We start from the raw sequence: 23580 nt of genomic DNA on the forward strand, positions 1-23580 counted from the left end.
CAGGCCACAATGGCCGATCTAGTAAAGCTTCCTGTTCTCACAGTTGCAAACCAGGCGGACACGTGGGAAGTCCTATATTATGTTGCAAATACAGATACAGAACAACAAATGTTCAGGGAGTATTTGGAAACTGCCTGCCAACATTTTCAGAGGACTCATTTCAATTCTGATTTCTCATAGAACAGGGAGTGTCCTGAGGAATAGCTCAGATGGTAAGAGCATGGGACTCTTAATCTCTGGGTCATTGGTTTGAGCTGGTTCTAGTGTTGGGTACTACAGGCAGTTAGACTAGGTGATCCATTCCAGCTCTACAGTTCTTTAAGTCTATATATTTAATGGTTTTAAGGATGCGTTGATTTATGTTTTATTGTGTCTTGCATTGTTGTAAGCTCACTTGTGGGCCCTTCGAGACAAGGTATAAACATTATTGAAAACCACACATTTTATAAAGATGGAAGAGTAGTGCTGAGGTGACTGCTTGCAGAGATTGTTGTGCTCTTCCATGTCTTCTCAAGCATGTCATTATGTGAGTTTTCAAAAGAAGCAGCATCACTATGCTTTTGCTAGACTAACAAGCAGATGATGAGAAACAGAAAAACTATCACCATGCCCTGCCTTACTGTACACTTCAATACAAAGCCATAGAATAGTTTTGTGGTGCTTTTTAGTTTGGTGTTTTATTTTTGGTTGGGCTTCTTTTTTCCTTGAAGTGGAATCAAAGAATGGTTATTAAAGGAGATAAACATTATTCATCTTCACAGAAAGCAAAAGCCTGTTTCTGCTTCCAGATTCTCCAAGTCATTCATCTTCATTTTCACAGCTTCCTCTTCCTCGCCTCCTTCATCTAACCTCCGTGGTCTGTTCAGCTTCTGTTTTCTTCCTTGCCCCAATACTTTGGGCTTGACTGTCTGGCTTAATAAAGTTACTTCCTTTTGATGATCAATCTACTGTTTGAGTATTAAAAGGAAATAAGAGCATATATAAGAATTATGTGCTTTCATAGAGAGTCTCTCCCTAAATCCGACGGTGTTCTCAGTGTATGAAAACAATTTGTCTCCATAAAGAGGGTCAGGGGAAGTAGTGAGACAGTATTTTGATAAATATTGATTTTGCTTTAGTATGATCACAGCACTTGATGACCTTGGGAACTCCAGAAGTATACTCATAGACTAGAATCAAGAAAACTTTTAGCTTCCAAAACACTGTAAGATTAGATGGCTTAAGAAACATTATTTCAGATTTTCATAATCTTCTATTAGTTTATTGTGTAATGTTTATATGGCATTTGCTTTTTTTTCTTTGGGTGTTCCCTCCACACAATTGTAATCATATGGAGAGGAAGGAACTGTGACAACTGGCCCCACCTGTACTGTCACATCCCAATGTGTCTCACTCTTCATGTGTTTGAGGGGGGATGTCTGAAGAGGAACCTCTTGAATATACATAGGCTCCCCCACTATATGGTCTAGCACTCTATAATTATGTGGAATGAGTGCCTGAAGAGGGTTTCCATGAAATTGGCCCATCCCCATCAAATCCTTGCCATTTGAATACTGAACACTGTCCATCTATACTGGGTGGGGGGAGCATGCATACTCACAGTGGGTCAATGTGTTAATTGCAAAGTGGGCTCTAGTCCATGAAAGTTTGTACCGGAAATCATTATCCTTTTGGGCCCACGGACTTACATGGATTTTCTTAGTGAGTTCTGTACCTGCCACCAACACCCCTCTGATCACTTCTCTCCTGCCTCACCCAGATCAGAGACAAAAAGGGGGAAAGTACACACACAAAGTTTGTTTTCCAGAGGATCTGGATAGGCGTTGAATCCAGCAGAATTAAGATGAGCCTTGAAAAGCAGATAGGTTGTAAAGGGGAAGGGGAAAGGAGTTTCATTCTTCCAATTTTATCCTTATATCCTTATCAATGTACTTTCAAAGGGCATGAAAGATCATCATCCTTATCACCTTGTATGGGGAAGCAGCAGAAATTGGGAGAAGGAGCTCAGAGGCTTTGTGGACACCAAAGAAAACCTCAAGGACGCCATTGCACCCACAGACACCACATTGGTGACTGCTGGCTTATTCCTCAATAAATGTGTTACACTTTAGTGTCACAAAACTGTTGTTTTTTCTACCATTGACTAAAGCTGCATACATTCTTTCCCTCAATGAACTCTAAACATTGTAGTTTACCCCTCACAGAATTACAATTCCCAGTAACCCTTAATAAACTACAGTGTCCAGAATTGTGGAGTTTTCTGGGCGGGAGGTGCTTCAAATGTGTTTTAAAGGTAGAGTGTTTACACAGCCTAAACATGCTATCCTCCTGAGTTTCTGTTGAGTAGTTTGAGAAGTAACAGTAGGGGAAGGGATGCTTAACCATTAGGACTTCACTATCAGTGGCATATGCACTCTGGTTCATAGTCTGAGTAGTTTTAAGGGAATGGATGCCATAGGGCACTTCTTGAACTGTTTCTGGGAGACTTTTCACACATTTAAGGTGTGCATCAGGTCAGTATACAAGTATAAACCTATAAATGATCCACAAATGGGGCAACAATCATGTGTTTGCAAAGAGATGTATCATACATCATATTATATCATACAAGTACTAAGTAGCTAAGATTAGCTAAAACTCTTTGTAAAGTGTGTGTGCATGTTTGTATGTATGTATTAGAAAATGAGAAATTGTTCAGTGCGTCTGAATGGTTTGTGATACCTCTGGACCAGGCTGCAATCCTAACCCCAACTCATCTGGAAGAAAGCCCCACTGGATTCAATAAGACTTGTATTTGAGTACACATTGTTAGGTTTTTATTTTACTTGATCTCCATAACATCTGAATTCTCTCAAAGCTGGGGAGCTATGGATTGACTCTAGGCAGTATGCCTTCTTCCAGCTCTTCTAATCATTGCATTCTCCACAAAAGGAGCAGAGGTTTCAGGAAAGTTCTCAAAGGGCCGAAGTGTTTCCATGGCAGCATTTCTATCTTTAGGGTAATTCTCTTAAGGCAGAGATAGGGTCCTTCTCTCCATCATCCCCCAAAGACTCATTATCTCCTTTCTAATGGTGACTTTTTAAAAAATCAGACTCAGAACCTAAAAGGTAACTCAAGGCTGGTGGCATAATACACATACACACAAAAGTTGAGGTCTGTTTTCCTGAAATACACTTCCTCATTGAAAACACTATAAATCTGGTTGTATCAGATTCACACACACACAACTGACCTGTCATTGCTTCTCCTTTCTATGCATAAACACTATTGGGAAGCAACTGAATGCCTATCCCTATGTGTGAACTAATAACCAATTATTAGAGAAAACAGAGTTGCAGATGTGAACTTTAACCAAAACTTGATTTAAAAATCAAGTTTAAATACTGGGGACACCTGTACAGAAGTGGTTTGCTGGGTGGGGCAGAACCCCTATGCTAGCTCCTAGCAGGTGGTTCAGTGTTGCTTACCAGGAGGGAGGGACAATATAGCAAGGCGGTCAGTGTGCTGCACATGCACCAGCAGAGCCAACCCAGCACACCTGTCATGCACTTGAACCAGACTAACCTCCCTGCTACTTTGTGTCTCCCAATCAACAATGGTGATCCACCTGCCGTGAAGCTAGTGGAGTGACTCCACCTCACTCAGTGAGCCACTTCTGGGTTTGTTTCATGACTCTGCAAATCCCAGCAGAAACCAACGTCCATGTGAACATAGGAGAATGTTCACTGGTAAAAAGATGTAAGAGTGAAAATTTAATGAAAATTCTCTTAATCTTTCACTTGCTGCTTACCACTTGTTTGGAGCTTCTTCTTCCTTTGAACTGCAACCTCAATATGATTTTTGCTTAGATGGGTTCTTTGTAAGACAGGAATTACTAAATATTTGGGCTTGGTTGCCTAAATAATGAGAAACTGTAGTCAGCATGACACATACACCACAACCCTAAACCCACTGCAACCACACACACATGCATGTACACATGACAACCACACATACATGCACACACTCACTTTCCCCCTTCTGCTTGAAAAATGTGTGTTTGCTCCCCGCCCCCAGGTTGATCTTCTTGGAGACTGCAGCTGGGGAGGCAAGAGTTAACCTGCACTCAGCAACTGCAAGGAAGATCACACACAGCCTATGCAACAACTACATCATTAGAGAACTTTCCAGAGAGGGGTGGGGTCACAGCCAGAAAGATAAAAGTCAAGCCTTATTCCCCAGTTGCAACCCTCAAAATTGTTATTAGGCTTCATTTTTAGTTTTAGTTTTGTAATAAAAAACCTCCCGTCTTACATTAGCCCTAATATTTAGAGAAGAGAACGCATTCTAGTTGAAAAAGGTATGTCGTTAATCAGTAAGATTGCCTCCTGAAATTTATTTAATGAGTTTTTGCAATACTTAAGGGGATGCAACTGGAAACAATTAAAAGATCAGTGGTATGTACAATTTGTGCTACAGTACATTTGCTATGCAGTATGTGGGCGAAGGTTAGTTAAGAAGATATTAACTTTTGACATTTTAGCAACAGGCGTGTGGCAAACTCTGTTAATAAGAACATCCTCATCCCTGTAATTTTAGACCACTTTGGGGACTGTTGAGCTGTAAGTGTGATCCATTGATTTGCAAAAATAAATCAAAGAGCCAGGACTTGCACATGTGTGGGTTAAACAGCCCTTCAACTTTTGGTCACGTTAAGTAAAGGCTATAATAGCTCAATGAGGCAAAGACGGCCTGCTGACAATCACACAAGGTTTCACTGTTCTTTGCTACAGTGCATGTTAGCTCCTGCAGTGAATTCTCATCCCAGCTAGTGTGAAAGCCTCCCAGCAGAGCCTCATGACAGATGTGAAATAAATGTGGGATTTAGCTCTGATGTAACATAGAATTGTAGGTAAGATACAACCAGGACCATAAATGCTATTTTTTAAGGACAATGTCCCACATATCAGCAGGTCTGCGTTTTTGGACTTGTGTAAATGAGATGGGCACTACCTGAAAGGGAAGATTATAGTATCTGAGAAACCTGCAGCTTTTCACCTGGAAGCTAACCCCCCCTCCCCTCCCCCCAAAAGGTTCATTTTTTCATGAGAAGTAGTGCCATTTTCTTTTTTTGAGGGAGTCATTTGGGTCTTTACAAAGAGTAGCACCTGTGGGAAGATTTGGATTGCGGCCAAGGGGATCAAAACTCTGGCCATATGCCTTGGGAGAGGGTGAGTCTGCGGTAGGAAACAGAACAGGGGAAGTGTGTGGTTTTATAAAAAAATACTTGCCTGCTATGCATGTTTGTTATTTACTTTGAATGTCAGGAATCCAAACAGATCACAGAGCCTTGTGCATTCCCTTTAAGCCACCCTGCCAATATCATCATGCTGCTATACAAATACGTGGTGCAACCACATTAGGAATGCTGTGTACAGTTCTGGTTGCCTCGCCTCAAAAATGATATTATAGAGTTGTAAAAAGTTTAGACAAGGGTAACCAGAAGGCTCAAGGGGGTGGATCAACTGCAGTGAAGCAGAGCACCTCCGTAGCAACTCCCACAAGGTGAAGCCACTTCTGCTATTGAAGCTCATCTAAGGAGCATTGTGAGATAAGCTGCAGGCAGGAAGGGTTTGGGATTCCCATCCATGTGCCCCTTTTGTTCTAAAAATTGTCCCCTGATGTATACATGATTGGACAGAGCTGGGCATGAACAAAGGGGTTTGCTGTCTTCACATCTAAACTGGCCTTCAGTTTTGACCTATTTTTAAGCCACATTTCCATACCTGTTCCCACCATCTGGTGGGCATATTGATAGTGAACAATAATTACTTAATGGCAATGTTGTGTCTGTAATCAGATTGGCATGAAGAGATCTCTGAAAGTAGGTTTTATCTTAGCAAGACAACCTACTGTAACACAAATGTACTATTGCATTTCATGCCTCAGAAGTGATTGAATCAATAATTGCATCATCCAAGAACTGGAATAAATTATTCATGCTAGCCATTTTGGATATTAACATACAAGGCAGGTGGAGACCTTGTGTAATCCTGATCCTTGTTTAGATGCATATTATGTTAAAGTTGTGTACTCTTTGGCTATTAATGAACTAACATATACTGTACAGAGTTTGTGAAAATGTGACTCATCATTTTAGTTTTTTACTATATTTCCTTCCCATTCTTTTCTTTACTATTGCCTGATATCTTTACCTGTCAGATGTGATCATACACCTTTTAACACACTTTTTTTTAGCATGGGAATTGTGGTAAATTTCAAAGTCTGCTAAGTGCTCACTGTATTAGCTGAAGCCAGGTAATATAATAAATAAATGATTCCTAAAACCGTACAGCAGAATTTCTCACATTTTTCAGCCTAGTGAGCTTGGGGATGTCTCCCACCACTTTTCACTGCACAACTGTGCTAATTTAGCACTCTTGCCAATGGCTATGTTAGAAAGATGTGAACATTTTCTGCGCAATGGCCAAAAGGTCAGAAAGTGCCATTGCTTTGCCGACCAGCCTCTATACACCCATCTAGGGCTGATCACCAGCTGAGAAATGGCAATGAAGAGGATGCTTCAGTGAGCAATTATAATTGGATCTATTTTGAGGCATGCTTGACAAGCTGTGCTGAGCCACAACAGTGAGTCTCCTTATGCTGGTTGGGAAGTACTGTTCTACAGAACTCAGCTGGTGACTATGTTCAAAATGTGACTCTGCTATCATACACCATTAAAATGAGCAGCCCTAGCTAGTAGCTGCAATATCCATGCAGGGCTCCAAAAGAGCAGGGATGTCCCATCCTGATGTGAGGAACAGCTTGGTCTGCACATCCACCTTGCTCATATGAAGTCTTCCAAGCATCAAAGAGAATAGAAGCTCTGTTTGTAGAGCACGCCATTTTAACACTTAGGCCCTATTGAGCTTTGAATCGTTGTCAGCATTATAAAGTGTTGAAGAAAACATATCCTGTAGTACTAGTTTTAGTAGAAATAAATGCAGGTGCAGAGAATCAAGTGATAGGAAGTTCTTCTGATCTCAGTAATATCAAAGGAAAGATCAAAATGGCCGTTGATTTATAAGGAACAATTTTCCCTGATGCAATATGTGAAGCGGAATCATATAATTCTACCAAATTTTGTTGGGTGAAAAAACAGCAGCTCTTAATTTCACCCCTTACTTTTTACCAGAACTTGGGAAATGTTTGCACATAGCCTTGGTTGTCCATCTACACAAGGAGGAGGAGATTGTGAGCCTGAAGGTTTTCTCACACTCCACTGCATTGATAGCCTACAATAATGATCATAAAAATCATAATAATCATAATAATAATTTATACCCCGCCCATCTGGCTGGGTCAGATCATGTGCAAAACAGCCAACATGGTTCTCTCCAGAAGCTTTGAACTCCAGCTCCCATCATCTCCAGCCTATAGTCAGGAATGATGGGGACTGGAGTCCCCAGCAACTGGAAGACACCAGGGTGACTACCAGTACCTCCCTTTGGCACGATTCCCAAAAGGAATGTGCTGGAGCAACTGTCACAGGCTTCTATTTGAAATTCCTTGATACTACTAATGATGAGCCACACAGCCCAATTTCTTCACCATTTGGAGAACTTCAAGATTTTAGATGTTGCTTTTTTATTCTTCAGTGAACATATATTCCTCGACTATAGAACCTAATGAATATTATGTATGTTACACCTCTGCTCAATAATCTGTAGTGACTGCTAATTTGTTTCTGGGCAATTTCAAAGTTTTACTGTTAGTATATCCAGCTTAAGACAAGCTTACTTGCCCCATACATGCCTAGCCAACTGCTTCTACCTGTGGATCTTGCACTTGGTGAAGTGCCATATGATGTTTGTTCTGCATCTGTTGGTAATTTATTGTGGCAGCATCTTCTTTGTTTCAGCTAGCCTATTCATGCACAAAATTTTGTTATGTATACTTGTTTTTAATGTCTGCCGATTTTATGTTTACTGTTGATAATTGTTGTATGTATACTTCTTAGAGGGTTCTTTTAATTAAGTGGTTTATAGTTCTTTCTTAAACAAACATTTTTAAGTATTCAAAGCAATTCACACTCTTCATTTCGGTAACCCTATTATCAGCATTTTACAAATGGCAGAGAGGCTGACACTGCTGAGTTGGGTGGTTGGCCCAAGACTTTGCTCATTCAGCAGTATTGTTTTTCCTTTGCCACTTTAATGTTTTGTTGTGGGTTTTTTATTAAGATTCTTTGGCAGCTTGGCATTTCCTCCACCCCCCTTCTTTTCTAGAATATGCAGCCATGCAGATATTTATAAAAAGATGGGGCAGATCTCAACACAACGAGGCCATTCACTCATTCATTATATGCACGTGGCTATGATGCTATTGTTTCCGGATTCAGGCTCGCAGGAGTGTCGTGGATAGTATAATATTGTTAGGGTGCATTTTTTACAATGTGAAAAAGCCTTCACTGGGAAAGTGGGCGGTATTATTGTATACTGATTTTCTATATGAATTTCATTTCTGAGTGAAAGGGAAAAAATGAGTGAATTCTTAAAAGAATTTTCCAGCATCGCAGTACACCAGTGCAGCCATTATGGATATTTATCACTGCGGCAAACGTATAATTATGTTAAAGTATTGCAATTTTCATAGCAAAAATAAATAAATGCAGGAAAGATTGTTTTTGTCTTATATGCGCACACCATTGTTGAGAATTCCAGCCACTTTTACTGTATATTTAATTCTGTTCCCTTTTATTTAAGCTGGCAGGATTCATCTACGCCTGTTATGTTGTGAAATGTATCACCGAAGAAGAGGACAGCTGTAAGTAATAAAGGTTTATTACATGCCAGTTGAAACTATTTTTTATATCATCCATCTCACTCATCCATCCCACTCCAATATCATTCTGAATACTTTGTCATACTGTAAAATGAGAAATGGGTTGGGGGCAGGGGGTTGAATATTTGAACTTAGGCCATGACAGTTCGGAGCAAATGGTGGAAATGGTAAAATGCAGCTACAGAAAATAATTACTTTCTGAAATGAAACACTACAAAACAAAACTTCCTCTAAAAATACTTCACAAAGATCATGTTTCTTGCTTCTCACCCATCTTAATTCTTGCCCTACTAATGTGTGGGTAAAGTTCTTGTAAGGTGACTATTCAGAGTTGTTGTAGCAGTTTTGGCAAGAATAGAATGCAACAGTTTCATTTCAAACTTGTTAGTTCATGTTTCTTCCAATCAAAAATAGTCAAGGAAAGGGGTTAAATGCTTGGAGTTTCTCCTGGTTTGTTCTGTCTGAAAAACCCTGTTGAGTGGAATGAAGTACATAAACATAATGCAGTAACTTTAGCTTATATTCCTATAATCTTGCTTTTTACCTAATCACTTCTATTGCTTTGGTTCAGTTTGCTATCAATATCAATCAATTAATCTTTATTTGCATTTTCACTGACCAGTTTCTCCTGTATATCTGAGCGTATATCAATAGACAAACTTTATAAATAAATGTAAATATCATAACCAGACAAAAACATAGCCGCCAGAGAAATAAAAATTACACTTCCTATTAAGAACAGTTTACTCACTCCTTTCCGATAATATTTGTGTCAGTCTAGCAAACACATGCTGGGGAGGAACAAACTGCAACCCCTTGCTTATGTCTGAACCAGATATTGTGATTCATTTAGCTCAAACATATGATGATCAGTAACTCCCAAACAAACCTTGGCTTATCTCTGTGGAGTGAAACAAAGCACATCCCCTCTTTCAGACACAACACCAAGCCAGTGATTATGGTTTGCTTCTCTGCAGCACAAATGGGTTGGCTTGTGTATGGTATACCAGGAGTGGAGAACCTTTGGCCCTCTAGATGTTCCTGAACTACAACTCCCATCAGCCCTAGTAAGCATACCCAATGATCATGGATGATAGGAGTTGTAGTTCAGCAACTTCATGAGCTGGTTTACTGTGATCTCCAAATGTGGCCAATCACACAGGGGTCAAGGAAGAGGAAGTTCCATGTTCTCTCCCCCTCCCCAATATTTATACACACCTTTACCTGTGTTGTTTCCCAACCTCTGCCAGAAGCAGCCATGTATGTGGAGCACAATGTAATGATGTCATGATACAGATAAGTATTCCTAAATGTTGTAAGAAAAGCACAGGGGTGGAACTGCCATGGAACTGCCATTTTCAGCAGCAGTCTGCTGAAGAGGTCATCTAGCTATATTCTGAATACAAAGAAATTCAGTTTAGAATATTTCAGTAACCACATGTGTAGTTCAACACTCTGAAATTGCACTAATTTCAGCAGGAGAAATTTAAGAACTAGCTGGATTTAACCACATGTGGTTTTCTCATTATCAAACCAAAATTATTTCCCTGTTGTCATTAAAATAAAAAAATGTGAGATTAAAGGAAAATGCATGAAATTTGGGAACAGAATACATGCATATTTTATGGCCAGAGGGGTGATAGAAAAGCAATGCAGGAGGGTGTCTAGATGTGCTGGCATTATCTGCCAGAGCACCATGGTAATCCATGGGTCCTACTTGCTCTGGAGTCAGTGAGGTAATAATGGGGCTTTCAAGTTTGTTTGTGACAAATAAGAGTAGAGGAAGCCAGAGAATAAAGAAAATGGACAAGCCAAGTCTGGGTGGTTCTTTCTTTTTGATGGGAACCCTACTTCCTGCTAGCAGTTTAAACAGCAACACTTCTTTACAAGGTTGTTTGGATTTGAAATTAAAATTTAAAAGGTTGCATTTTAGCTGGCTGAAGATGTTTTGTTGAAGTTCAATGCATTGTGCAGTCAGAAGTAAGCATCACTAGATTCAGTTGAGCTTATTAAAAAAAAACCCAATGCATAGGATTGCAGACATCTCATCCCAATAAATTAGATATTGTGTTATGTACTGTAGCTGCTTTCTCTGTGTATGATAAGGGAATAACACATCCAACTTCATTTTTAGACTTTCCTTAGAATATGGCTATGAGGAGAAGCTTTCATGATGTATTCCTGAACTTCAAAATTTATCACTACACCACTGCTTAAGGCTGCTCTTTTCCTCTCTCACATTTTACATGCAGCCTAGGGTTTGCTATGAGGAAATTCACTCTCAACAGTAGTTCAGAGTCTGACATAAAACATCATGTTTTAATGATCAGAGAATGTGCCAGTGTGTGCAGTCTGAATTGATTTGCCTGTCTGTTCAGTTGTTTACGTCCTGACCTGTCTTAAAGGTGTAGGGCAAGTAATCAACATGCTTTCAATTATTGCTATCCATATGGATAATATTTCAATAGATCTACTGATCAGGGGTATGACTTGTCTGGGCACCATCCTGCATGTCTGCCATGAGAATGATGTTTGCCAGTTTCAATCTCTTGGTTACCTTCATTTTCCTATAAAAAATTGATGACGTGGAGCTCCTGGTGTCCAGAGCATACCCAAATAGTACATTAAATACAGTGGTCTGTGCTTGTTCAAAAAGTTTACATTCCATGGCTAATTTGTGGCCCTCCAGATATTGTTGGGCTATAGCTCCCATCATCACTGACCACCTTTTCTGGGTCTGGTGAGAATTAGAATCCAACAACAGGATTACAGGTTAGCCACACCTGCTATACAACTTCTAAGGGAACTTTTTATTTATTTTACATAGCAGGTTAGGGAAATTCCTATTCTCACCAGGTAATCACAATTCTGCAACTTCAATACACAGGTCTAGCACTTAAATTATCATTTTAAGGGCTACTCTTTCCAATCAATCCCCTGATTCTCACTAGGAAGTGTTTGTGGAAACCTGAGATTCTTGGGTGAACACTTGGGTAGAACAAAAGCTACATGAGCCAAAACTAAAAAATGCAACAGCAACTGTAAGTTTTAAGGCAGCAGTGGGAAATTTGATCCAGCTAGTGGGCTGGATCCATAACTGCCCCACCCTCCATGGCCTACTTTGACAGGGCCATGGAAAAGGCTGCCAAATTCAAAAAGCACTGGATCAACTGGAAATACTCAGGAGTGGACTGAGAGCGCACCCCCACTTACTCCTTTTTGCATGGTCCTGTGGGCTGACCCATCCCAATCCCATGCCTGGTGTCAGATGATGTCACGAGATGGACAGGCAGGCATGTTTTAGGCCAAAACATGCCATGGGGCAAATGTGGAGGCCTGGTAGCCACAGGACACAGGTTCCCCGGTACTATTTTAAGGGTTAGGGGTAGGATTCAATTGAGTAGATGCACAGAAGGGAGGGTCATGGAAAGTGGATGGAAAATAGCAAAGGTGAGCCAAGGTATCAAAATAGGATATAAATCTCTATGAGAAATTCTGTGGACATAATAATGGGGTAGAGATAAGAGACCCATTAAGGGAATAGGAAACCGAAGGTCTGTGTTGCCCCAGTCCCTTTCTCTCTGCAGATATTGATATCGTAAAGCATTTGTCTTCCTAAAGTCATTGGCGTTATTAGCTGCAGCAATTTAAAACCACTAAAATGTCAACACCTATCTTTCCTGGGTGGGATATAATCTTTCCCAAGCATCTTGTTTGTGTGTGTGTGTTTTTGGAAATCTTATTAGAGCTACATTTTCTTAAAATTGCACAGTAATTCTATTACTTTGAAATATTCATTTAATCAGTTTAAACTCTCTAGCAATTTGACTCCTCTAGTACAAGCTTTATGTCAGGAATTTCCAACAATTCAATATGTTTTTTTGAAAACATCATTAAATATTTAGTTACTTAGTGAAAAGCTCTCGAGGGTCATCAATAAAACAGCAGCCTTGTGGGATTTGTAGGTTACATGAAATTAAAAGAAGAGACTTACTATTTCACTGAATTCTTTCCCTCCGGGCTCTACTCTGCCTGAGGAAGAAGGGCTGATGCAAACCGGGCATTCAGAAGACACTGCCATGACTGTCTAGAGAAGCACAGTGTGATTGGCCATGCAAATGCCATCTTAGCTCACAAGAGCAATGCCTTCTTTCAATGTTCATGACTCCATCTTTGGATGTACACACTGGCTTCCCCCAAGCAGCAATATTTGGCTTAAAGCGGGGGTCAGGAAGGGAGAATCCAATGCAGAGTTTTTGTTGCATTTCAGTATTTTGCATTACTGCTTCTTACTCTGCATCACCTCCCTTGCTATCTTCTCCTTGTTTTATTTGAAGCAAACACCAAAAAATGGCTGAACTATTAATGCCACAATTATGATTAGAAAACATGATCTGCGCTTTGTGTGACTTCTATCCTCCTTTTATGCTATGAAATCAGATCTTGAGGAATACTTCACCTTGTGACTGTTGTGTTGAAGGACCTTAATAAAAGTAGTCAATAATCAAATATTAATTTAATAATAAATTAATATATTTATAAAGAAAGGTCTACCTACTGAGTTCAGTTGGGCTTATTCCCAGGTAAGTATTTGTGTCTCGAGGCCCCAAGACCCACCCCCAAAATAAATACACACTGACACTTATATTAGTTTAAGTTTTGGGGCAAATTTTGGCCACAACTTTTTTGAAATACAATCACGTGAGCGGTATTGGCTTAGGCATTGACTCCCCCACTATAACTGACTCCACCTCTCAGGGTGATCGTCCAATGGAGTAAACCAAATGAGGGAGCTAGGTCGATGAGGACCAACCTAAGCTCACCCCGGGGTTCCTGTGGTCCTGGCATGGCCCTAGCCCCTCAAGCGGACTTCGGACGAGATCCAGGACCCCCAGATTCCTTTAACAGAATACCCAATTCCTGGAGGGGCAGGTGATGGCCGCACCTCCCCTCCCCACAGTCCAACTGAGCCAATGCCTAACCGCCACCTTGCAAGTTGTGACGATTTGCTAAGGGGTAGGCAAAAACCAAATGGCTAAAGCCAATCTGCCAAATGGAAAAATTCCTACCCAGCCCCTGTTCCAAAACAGGTGACCCAACCAAAGCAAGGTCAAGCGACTCTACCTAAACTAAGGACAGTGGGTGGGTGTTCAACAGTGTGAAGCAAGTACCCCTCCTTGAGTCACAGTGCTGTTTCTAAAGCCCCTGGGATCATGCCGCCCACTGGCTATTGGCTAAAATCGCCTGGCGTGATCCCAGGGGAATGGCCAGGACTCCTTGCTCCTTCCCTCCATTTTAACCCTGTCAAGTGAGCTCTTGGGTCCTGCACGCAACCAGGACCCTCTGTTATGAGGATTCCATTTGTAGGAGTATACCTTAATGCCTCAATTCTATATATACTTTCTTGGAAATAAATCTTATTAGAACCAGGCAGAGGTCCTTCTCGGTAGTGGCACCCGCCCTGTGGAACACCCTCCCATCAGATGTCAAGGAAATAAACAACTATCTGACTTTTAGAAGACATTTGAAGGCAGCCCTGTTTAGGGAAGTTTTTAATGTTTGATGTTTTATCATCTTTTTACTATTCTGCTGTGAACCACCCAGAGTGGCTAGGGAAACCCAGCCAGATGGGTGTGGTATAAATAAAAAAAGTAGTAGTAGTATTTCAGAGTAATGTGATTAGGAGCTGGTTGAACACTGCCAGCCTAAATTTACTTACTGGAGAGGAAGTCCCGTGAAAATCAGTGGGACTTGCTTCAGATGTAGTAAATCAGACAGAAAGGTATATAACATTAAATCTTCTGATTTGTTTAGTTCATACTTGCTGATCCATGCCTTGCTGATTTCTTGCTGAACATGTTCCAGGACACTAAATACCAATATCTGTTAATGTGGATGCTCAATATTTCTTGGGAATCCATACTAGACTGGGTTAAAGTGTTGTTAGAATATGGATTTCCTCCAGCCATTTAAGCCACACCTTATAGTGAAGCATGCATTTTAATCCATGTCAGTGACTTTTAGTGCAGACCTAGGAATGTCGTTTATTCCGCATTAATGCATGTTGCACATCTGACATAAGAATTTAACAAGTATCTTTTTTAACTTACTGAAGATTGAAATATTATGCTACTCATGTTCTAGTGCATTCTAACGTTGCACTAAAGATGCAAAGATGTTATATTTTCTGTCTTTAAATTTCAGTAACTGATAGCTGTACATCACACCCCCTTCAGACAACTGATCCAGGGACAGTGATTGCATGTGGCAGCAGGCTCTGTTCTGAATATATGCATGTTCAGTGGAACAGGAACACTCACCTTTTCAAAATGCTGAGTTTGCTATTTAAAGCCCTTCATGAGGCACGACTGTGGCTCCAGGGGAAAGGGTCTTCTCAGTAATGGCACCCCAGCTGTGGAATGATGGCATTGCGGCACCTAAGACCTTTGTATTTTTCCCAGGCTTTTAAAGAGCTTCCAGGTGGCAGTTTAGGATTATAAATATTGAGCTATCACAAACTACATTGACAACAGGCTTTATTATTACAGGATTTTTCCTAGAAAGGGTTCATCTTGATTAAACAGGGGGAAATACAGGATGACATTTTAATGACAATGACACCATGTAGTTGGAATAAACTGCATGCGTGAGGAGCACCTTTCTGAAAAGCACCCTTAATTTCTATCCTTTGTTTTTATGCTGTTCGTTTTTTTGGGGGGGGGTGTTTGCAGACTGGTTTTATACTGCTGTTTTATGTTGTGGTATTTTTGCATTCTTGTTTTAATTTGTTTGATTGTGATTTAAACTTTTTGTATGCTGCCCTGAAAGCTGGTTGAAGGGGAGTACATGAAAATAATAATAATACGCCCACACAAATTATATGAGAGATTGGGTATATAGCAGGGTCCCCAGTGATAGGAGACAAGCTCATGAGCAGTTGATTTGTGTGTAAACTGCCTGTGTGTTCTCACATTCTTCTGAACCCAAGTAAAGTAAGAGATGGGGCTTGCTGCTTTGAGCCTGCTCCTTTCTCCCAGACTCTGGATCAGTTGTCTCTATAGGGCTGCTTGTGTTTATACAATGGTGTATATACATTTACTTAGGCTTTTCCCTTCACACTTCTTCTGAGTCTTTGATCTACTCCGTAGTTGGTATTCCAGACTTTTATACAATGTCAGTGCTAAATGCCCCACTCAGTCAGTCAGTCAGTAGGACATAGCTGAAAAATAAACAGTTGAACACTGGACTCTTTCTTTAAAAGCTGCAAAACTAGGATGCAAAAGAGAGATGCAGAAATAGACAGCAAACATTGCATTGTCAGGGGAGTAGTTTGTTATATGGATCCATGTTCCTGTTTTGTATGCATTTCCTCCCTCCCTTCTCCTCAGGGATCCTTTTATGTGGCCAGAATAATTCAAGATCATGCAGAATTTGCAGCCTAACAAACTAGAATGCTCTGAGATTACTATCGCTTACATTGTTTTGGTCCTATAAATGGTTCCTTGAGGCACAGAAAAACCAAACCAAATGTATGCATGTATTTGAAGCTCTAACACAATTTCAAAAGCTTGAATATTTTCCCCAGCAGTTCAGCAAGCCTTTAATAAGAAATCATGATGTTGGGGGAAAATGAGAAAGGTTATCGGAGCAATCCTATACTCACATAACCTCAGGTCTGGAGATATACTGCTGCTACAGCCAACATATCTCATGTTTACTAAGACCAGGTAGGGAAGGGAGGGTAAGAAACCCACAACTGGAAAATTCAAAACAGCATAAAAATGACAGATATAACCCGAGTGTCCAAAAGAACACTGCCAAAGCCCTCCAGTTGGAAATGGTGTCATCTATAGCACCCACATGCTACCCACACGTGGCAGGAGCCGGCAAACTGTTGGCAATGGGGAAAAACACACTGCAGTTCATTGCATCACTATACAGCATACAAGATGATGCTGAAGCAACCTCACACCATCAGCCCCAGTGGCTTAGCCAACAATGACCCTGCTACTGCTAGGCAATCTCCATCTCTATAGACAAGGGTTCAAATCCACTTATGTTCCTCTCATTTACTTTTTTATGAGCACAACACACACAGCCTTCAGTGGCTCACTCTATAGGTCCCAGGGTTGGGAAGCATGAGAGTTCAAGCCCCAGCAAGGGAAAAGGGAAAATATGGCTCAATTCTTCTCTTGCATGCCTGGCTTTAAAAAAATGTCATGGTGCCTCAAACTTACACTGCAGGCTCCACAGAACAGCTCCCTAAAAACTCAGCCACAGCAGCAGGCATCAGACACCTCCTAGAGTATCCTATCTTTCTGCTGCCCTCAGCCTCAACCCCAGGAGTGCAGAAGCTGCAAGATGAGTCCTGGTTGGATAGAAGAGGCCATGGTTTCAATGCAGGGAATACATGGTTCAAAGCCAAGGTATAACACCAAACCCCAGACACACCTGAGCCAATTGGAACACCACACGGACCAATGCCCACCCCTTTTGGTCCATTCCTGGTAGCCCTTGTGACCAATGGAACCCTGCCCTGATATCTTGCCTAATAGGGTGACACAACTAGGTAGGATCCCAGCAGGTAACATTACCCATCTCCATTTTCTCCCACATCCTCAACTCATAGCACCCTTGCAGCAGCCTTCATTCCACTTGTGCTCCCTGATATGCCTATCCATGTGTCTGACTGAGCAAAGACAGAAGAGAGTTATTGCCCCTAGCCCATCAAGCTCTAGATCCAGCCTTACAGTCCCATGCCAGTCTGGCATAGGGGTACCTAGTAACAGGGGGCAGGAGAGAGAGTAGCAACTTCATTGCACTCAGATGGAGGATCCAGAAAGGGGAAAGCATATATGTGGAGTTAGCACTCCCACAGGTCCCCTGTGTCTTGGACAGTGCCTCAACAAACAGCAAGGGTAGCAAGTTTCATGTCCCCTATGGCATCTACAAGAATACAGGAACCTGACTAAAACAAGTAGGTTAACAACCCCATGGAGCATCCCAGTCACTGCTGCTAGTTATGGGGTAGGTCTCATCTGCATGGAATGGGGGTGGGAGTAAGGGCGCAGGAGTAAGGGCGCTTCCAGACAAGCTATTTATCGAGCATTAGTTCTGATTTGCTTGCAGGTAGATTAGATGGCTTTTGGTGTTCACAAATGCTCATAAATCTTTGCAGGGTGGATTAGATGACATTGCGTGAAAGCAAGTGTTATGCCACACTGCCCAGTATATTATATCACTTTCCTTATTGCAAAAAGCCATCGTTTGGGTAAGCGGGTTCATTGCACAAGACCTCCCAATCAGCTCAAGTTGTGCAGCCTGAATTCGCTGGCATGTGTTTGCATGCCACCTGAAAATGGTGACTGTCTGGAAGTGCCAGGAGAGCAAGGAGAAGCAGGAAGCAGTTGGACCCTATGGTCCCTGAACCTGAGTACACAGTAGATGCTTGTGAGGGAAGCAGAGATCTAGTGGATCCGGGGCTACCTCTACCTCATCCCCCTGCCTCAGCTCAGAGTGCTCTGTTTCAGGAGTGCTGAATGCCAATTGCTGTCAGTGGTAGATACTTGCCTGTGGAGCTTTCCATGGGCACAGCAGAGGCTTCCTTAGCAAGCATGGGTGTTCCACCTGCAGACCTTTCTGCCAGCAGAGGCATCCACCTATCCTGTGAATTAAGATTGCTCTGTCCATCCTAATGTTTGCACAGCCACAAATAGACTAGCCTGGTCACAGACATAAGCAGACACCTTGATTTGTTGACAAGGTGTAACTGTGAGAAACCTAAACTTAAAGCACAGCTGAGGTGCAGCTGGTTTAAATAATAGAAAGCAATTAGGCTGAAGACAAAATCAGCGGTGGCATTTTATAATTACAATTAATTTAAAGGTTAATTTCCTTTGGTGCTAAAATCTTATTTAAAACATTTACCAGGAAAGGAAATTAGGATGTTACTATTAAGATGCATGGAGTGCTTCTGGGAATCCATGCCTATTATCAGTAGAAAATTAGGTTAGGCTCAAAGTGGGAATTTCAATTCATTTTAGTGTATAATAGGTGGCGATCAGGGCCTTGAGTTGGTGGGTTTTGGTTAGGGAGACTGTAAGATTTGCATTTCTTTTGTTTGAGGGATTAATTGCAAATGTTTTTAACAAAGGGGCTGGTTTAATACGTGAACAAGCACAACATGAAAAGAAAATTGGTTATGGATTGCTGCCTTCCTAACTAATGAAGTTGATGTTAAGGAAATCCCTGAGAGACATAGATGTGCTATGAAAAAATATTAATAAATAGATTCACACACTGAAAGTGGTGCTGTCACTACCTTCCTATATGTTAATTTTCCTTTTCCCTTATTACCTGGTCCATCCCTCCCCGAACATCCATCACCATCTCCTAAGGGAGCTGCCAAGCCTGTGTTTCAAATATGTCTAAATAATAGTGGTGCTTTGATGGAAGAAACGTTTGCATTGGTTTCTCATCATAACAGAATACTGTTTAATAAAATCAATTCCTGATCACTATAAGCGAAGAGGGATTGTGATCACCATGAATTTTATTATGTTTTATGTTTTTCTTCTTCATCTGTCATATAGTCTTATTACATGAAATAATTTTCAAAATGACTATCTTTTAATGGCAGGGGAATCTTCAGTAGAAATAAACCACAGCCTTGAATGGTTGGCAAATGTCACGAGCAGTTATAAAAAACCCCACCTTTTAGAAATAAATAAATGTTACAAGCTAACTCTTTAAAATTAAAAATTGTAGATTCAGCTAATAACATAACATAATAATTGTTTTAGGATTGTAGTAACTGGGAGATTTCTTTAACCTGATTAATTTGCCTCAGTCATTTCTGCTGTTATTCCTCATATTGTTCCTAGCTGGTACTGTCATAACAATAACCAAATGCAAACCGGGATGTAAAGACTGGAAGTGTATTGGAGATTCCAAACCAGTGTTTCAAAGAAACCTTAGCCATGGCCAGCAAAGGTCATATGTAATGCCAAACCAGGGTTCAGGCAGGACAAAAGAATTGATACGGTCTAAAAGAAGAGAGCTGGGGGGGTGCAGTACCATAACCTGCTCCTGGTTGCTAAACCGTGGCTAACCTTTGGATAGCATTACATTGCAGCAGCCCTAGGCAGCAAATCTAGGGTTCCAGTCTTCTGGGTGATATAAGCCCACATCCCCATGGCCACAAAAAGATATGCATCTCCCACTACATAATGCTTTATTTCTCATACCCTTCATCCACCCCCAAAAATAATTTTTGAAAACTTAATGGGCTAATGCAGCTAAAGCAGCATCCAGGTCTTTAATAAATATTTCTTTAAAAATGCACTGCCTAGCAAAATTCTATTTCTCTCAAACTCTCATCTGAGTTTTGGCCTGCTAAAATTTACAGCTGAATACCCGATGATGGGAGGAAGAATGGCCTACTGGCTCCCTGGAGCAAACCAGAGTATGTATTCCTTTAAAAATTTGAATGTTTTCTTAGAGTCTCCTTTGTTCAGGAGGTTTGGTTGGGGGGGGGGGGAATCCTTGCAGGGCCTTTTCTCTAGTGCTTCTTACCCTGTGGAATCAACTCACCTCTGATATTTTCCTTAGTTTGACCCTCCTAGTACTTCACAGTCACTAGTAGGAGACATGCTTGTTCGGAGTGTTTTTGAAGGGATTTTATGTCTTCTGTTTGCGGGGAATTTTTAAATGTTTGACCTGTATGTGTATTTTTATTGTCTTTGATTTTTTTCTGTTGCCTTTATATAAGCTGATTCTTTGGTAGACAGAACAGGATAAAATGTTTGCATAGACTACATTTTTGCATGTATATATTGTTGTCTGCCACCCCAATCTCCAAGTGGTGTGCAATTCCAGGGGTTCCAGGTGCTTACACCAGGGTTCAGTGTCCTTGTAATGAGGGGCAGTGCAGACTGTGATGTCTTTATAATACATGGCTTATTTACACATATATATAAGCTGAGGCTACAATGGGGGGGTCTCACAGCATTAACACCACAGAAGGTCTTGCTTCTCCCATCATCACAGCAGAAATCCAGCATTACTCTCCCTTCTCAGGCTTCTGCCTGCAGCCTGCTTCTTACCAACACTGGCTATTGTCCTTCTCACTACCAGCCAGGTGAGGGAAGGAGCCCATCCATTTGCCCTCCAGCACAAAGATTCGTACTTGGGGTCATTACCAAAATATTGCACAGAGGTATTACGTAACTGGTCTATGCCTCAAAGTGACCAGCCTCTCTTTTACACACACACACTCTCTCTCTCTCTATGCTATCCTTTGAAATGTGCACTTATCTGAATTGTGTAATGCAATTCTCCAATCAATTACAAAACTCTATTCCAGTATTTCTACAGCGATTTGATTTGTGCTAAAACAATTGATCGATTGCTTAATTTTATTGCAGGAATTGTAATTATGAAAATAAGTATCCCTTTGACCATAATATCTCCAACTTTTTCATACATTTGATTTTAATTTTGCTTTTATTTGATGGGCTGCTTTATTTTTGTTTGCTTTTTTTTCATGAGACTCTGGGGCTTCTTGAAAGTGTATCTAGGGTATCTCAGTGAAATCAGTAATAGTGTAGACAAGCCTCCCTGAAAGACAGCTGGCTCTGTTCACAACTTATATTGCCCTGTAATCTGAGAAGTTAGGGGGATGTTTGGTGTCTTCTAGAGCACATGTGGTTTATATGGGCAACACTGAAGTTCAACAGAGTTTACCAGTGCCCTGCAGGAATTGAGTGTGTACCCTAGGACAAAGCCCAGGGTTCTCTGTGGCACACAGCAGCTTCATGGGAGATTGTCAAGAGCTCCTCTACAGCCAAGTCAATAGGGAAATTGCTTTAGATTCTGTCTCACTTTTGGTCCTCAGAATTCTCCTTCTCCTGCTGGAGTTTTCCTCCATCTATAGCAGTTGTAGCTCTCTCTTTCCTCCGACCCCCTTCTTTATCTCTTTACTTGTCCAGTAATAAGCTAGCCTACAGCAATCTCCTGCTAACAATTTGTTCCATTAGGGACACAATGATCCTACCATGCTTGCATTTCCTCTAGATGACACTGATTGGGAACAACCTGCAGATTTTTTCCAGGCTATTTGAAGCATCTTGGCAGTTTGAAAGTCCTTCAGGGGCAGTTTTAGAATGCCCCATGTGTAAAATGGTGCATTATAGTGGAAATTGTCCTAGAAATATCCTAGCTCAACTGAAACTTGATTCAGGAAGGGAAAAGAATATATATATTTGCATGTATCATATTTCCTCATGGAGGTCTTTATTATAGGCTGTTAACAATACTTTGCATTTATAAAAAGTTCCATGTTCATAGGCCAGTAGATTCTGCGTGCATTTGTGTGTTGGGGAAAATTTGTGTAGACTTTTGCAGCACTGAACGTACCTGTAGCAAGGAAAAATATAGACCCAAAAGGCATTGTTTGCTGTGGGTTTTCGGGCATGCTGGTGGTAATCCGCAAAATAGGTACTATGCCAGTGAGCTCTAAGGCAAAAAGCAACCAACAGACTTTCCAAACCAAAATGTGCAGTTGCTTATTGCTGTAAGTATTTTTCCCCACATGTAACATTTCTTTGGTCAGGAAATTACTTTTGAGTTACAGGCCAATGTATGCTACTGGAAAGATTTGTTTCCCTCATCGTTTGAGACCCAGTAAAGCCCAGTTTATTTTAAATATTTGAATATTTGTGGGATTTTTTCCCTCTCTTGATGTCAAATGAAACTTCAACAACAACATCAACATATTTATTAAGTCAAAAGTAAGAATAAGTGTGCAAGAAAGGAAAGTTTACATGATGTGCAGCCCATTCCTGTGCATGTTTATTTGGAAATAGGTCCCAGGGTTCAATGGGATTTACTCCAAGTAAGTGTGCTGGGGGGGGGGAACTATTCCAAAGATGTGTATGTGAATAAAGGTTTAGTTTGGTTTTAGATTGTAAAATGGTTGCTTTTTGCTTTAGACATTCTTCTACATAGGAGAGTCAAAAGTTCACAGGAGAAAGGAAAAACTGTTCTGAAATCAGGTTCAGTGAAGATGGTTACCGTAAATTACTACAGTATTTCATCTATTGTCAAAAGGTTACTATATACTGATAGATTCTCGTTTTTTGGTTGTTTTCATTAACTACTTTTCAGTTAAAATTTGTACACTAATTTTGCAGACATTTCATGCCTCTGATTTGGCAAATGTTCAATCTAAACATTTAAGACTTCTCTTTTTCTTTTTTAAAATTCTAATTATAAGTATCATTGTGTAGTTTTAATAGAAACAAAAAATGAAAGTTCACAAGAGACTAATGTGCACAGGAGAGTCAGAGTTTCAGCCTATGAACCTGGCAATTAAGGAGAAATAGAAACATAATCAAGATTTGACTCTCCGCCTGTTGGCTAAAAGGTTGAGAGCAAAAATACTGTAAAGCTAGTAAGTTAAAGAATGGAAGAGTTGCAGGAGAGAGAAAGGACCAAAACACTAAGACGAAGGATCAGAGAACCCAATTGGGACATTATAGCAGAAAGGAGCCAGGAAAAGTCCACAAAGGGACCCAAAAGCTGAACCCATAAGAAACAGTGTAGAACAGTTTTGTATGCGTTTCTCTGTTTATTTATATATATATTCTAAAAGCATGTTTTCTGAAACTGCCTCTAAGTGTTGCCTCACTAAGACACTAAGTAAAAGCATAGCTTATTTTAGGGAGGGGTCCCTGAAGCCTTCACACCTGTGTGCCT

The 23580-nt window shown here is 40.7% G+C and overlaps 1 protein-coding gene and 1 long non-coding RNA gene across 6 annotated transcripts in view; one reads left to right on the plus strand and one right to left on the minus strand.

Moving 5' to 3' along the window:
* Nucleotides 1–23580, plus strand: part of NKAIN2 (sodium/potassium transporting ATPase interacting 2) — a gene marked incomplete at its 3' end in the record, with an annotated part of 446901 nt that overhangs the window by 410400 nt on the left and 12921 nt on the right. For 3 of the 5 annotated variants that reach the window (XM_083497931.1, XM_083497928.1, XM_083497927.1), the window contains 2 exons: nt 8745–8805; nt 20231–20287. In XM_083497931.1, coding sequence (XP_083354057.1) covers nt 8745–8805; nt 20231–20287 — 118 coding nt within the window. The remainder of the gene's footprint in view (nt 1–8744; nt 8806–20230; nt 20288–23580) is intronic. The other 2 variants (XM_083497930.1, XM_083497929.1) reach the window with 1 other exon arrangement.
* The window catches only part of LOC310704466, a 65143-nt gene that overhangs the window by 32350 nt on the left and 9213 nt on the right, over nt 1–23580 (minus strand). The gene's annotated exons all lie outside the window — the stretch shown is intronic.

The sequence above is a fragment of the Podarcis liolepis genome (genome assembly GCF_965112155.1).
Source record: "Podarcis liolepis genome assembly, chromosome: 3".
In the NCBI taxonomy this organism is placed as follows: domain Eukaryota; kingdom Metazoa; phylum Chordata; class Lepidosauria; order Squamata; family Lacertidae; genus Podarcis; species Podarcis liolepis.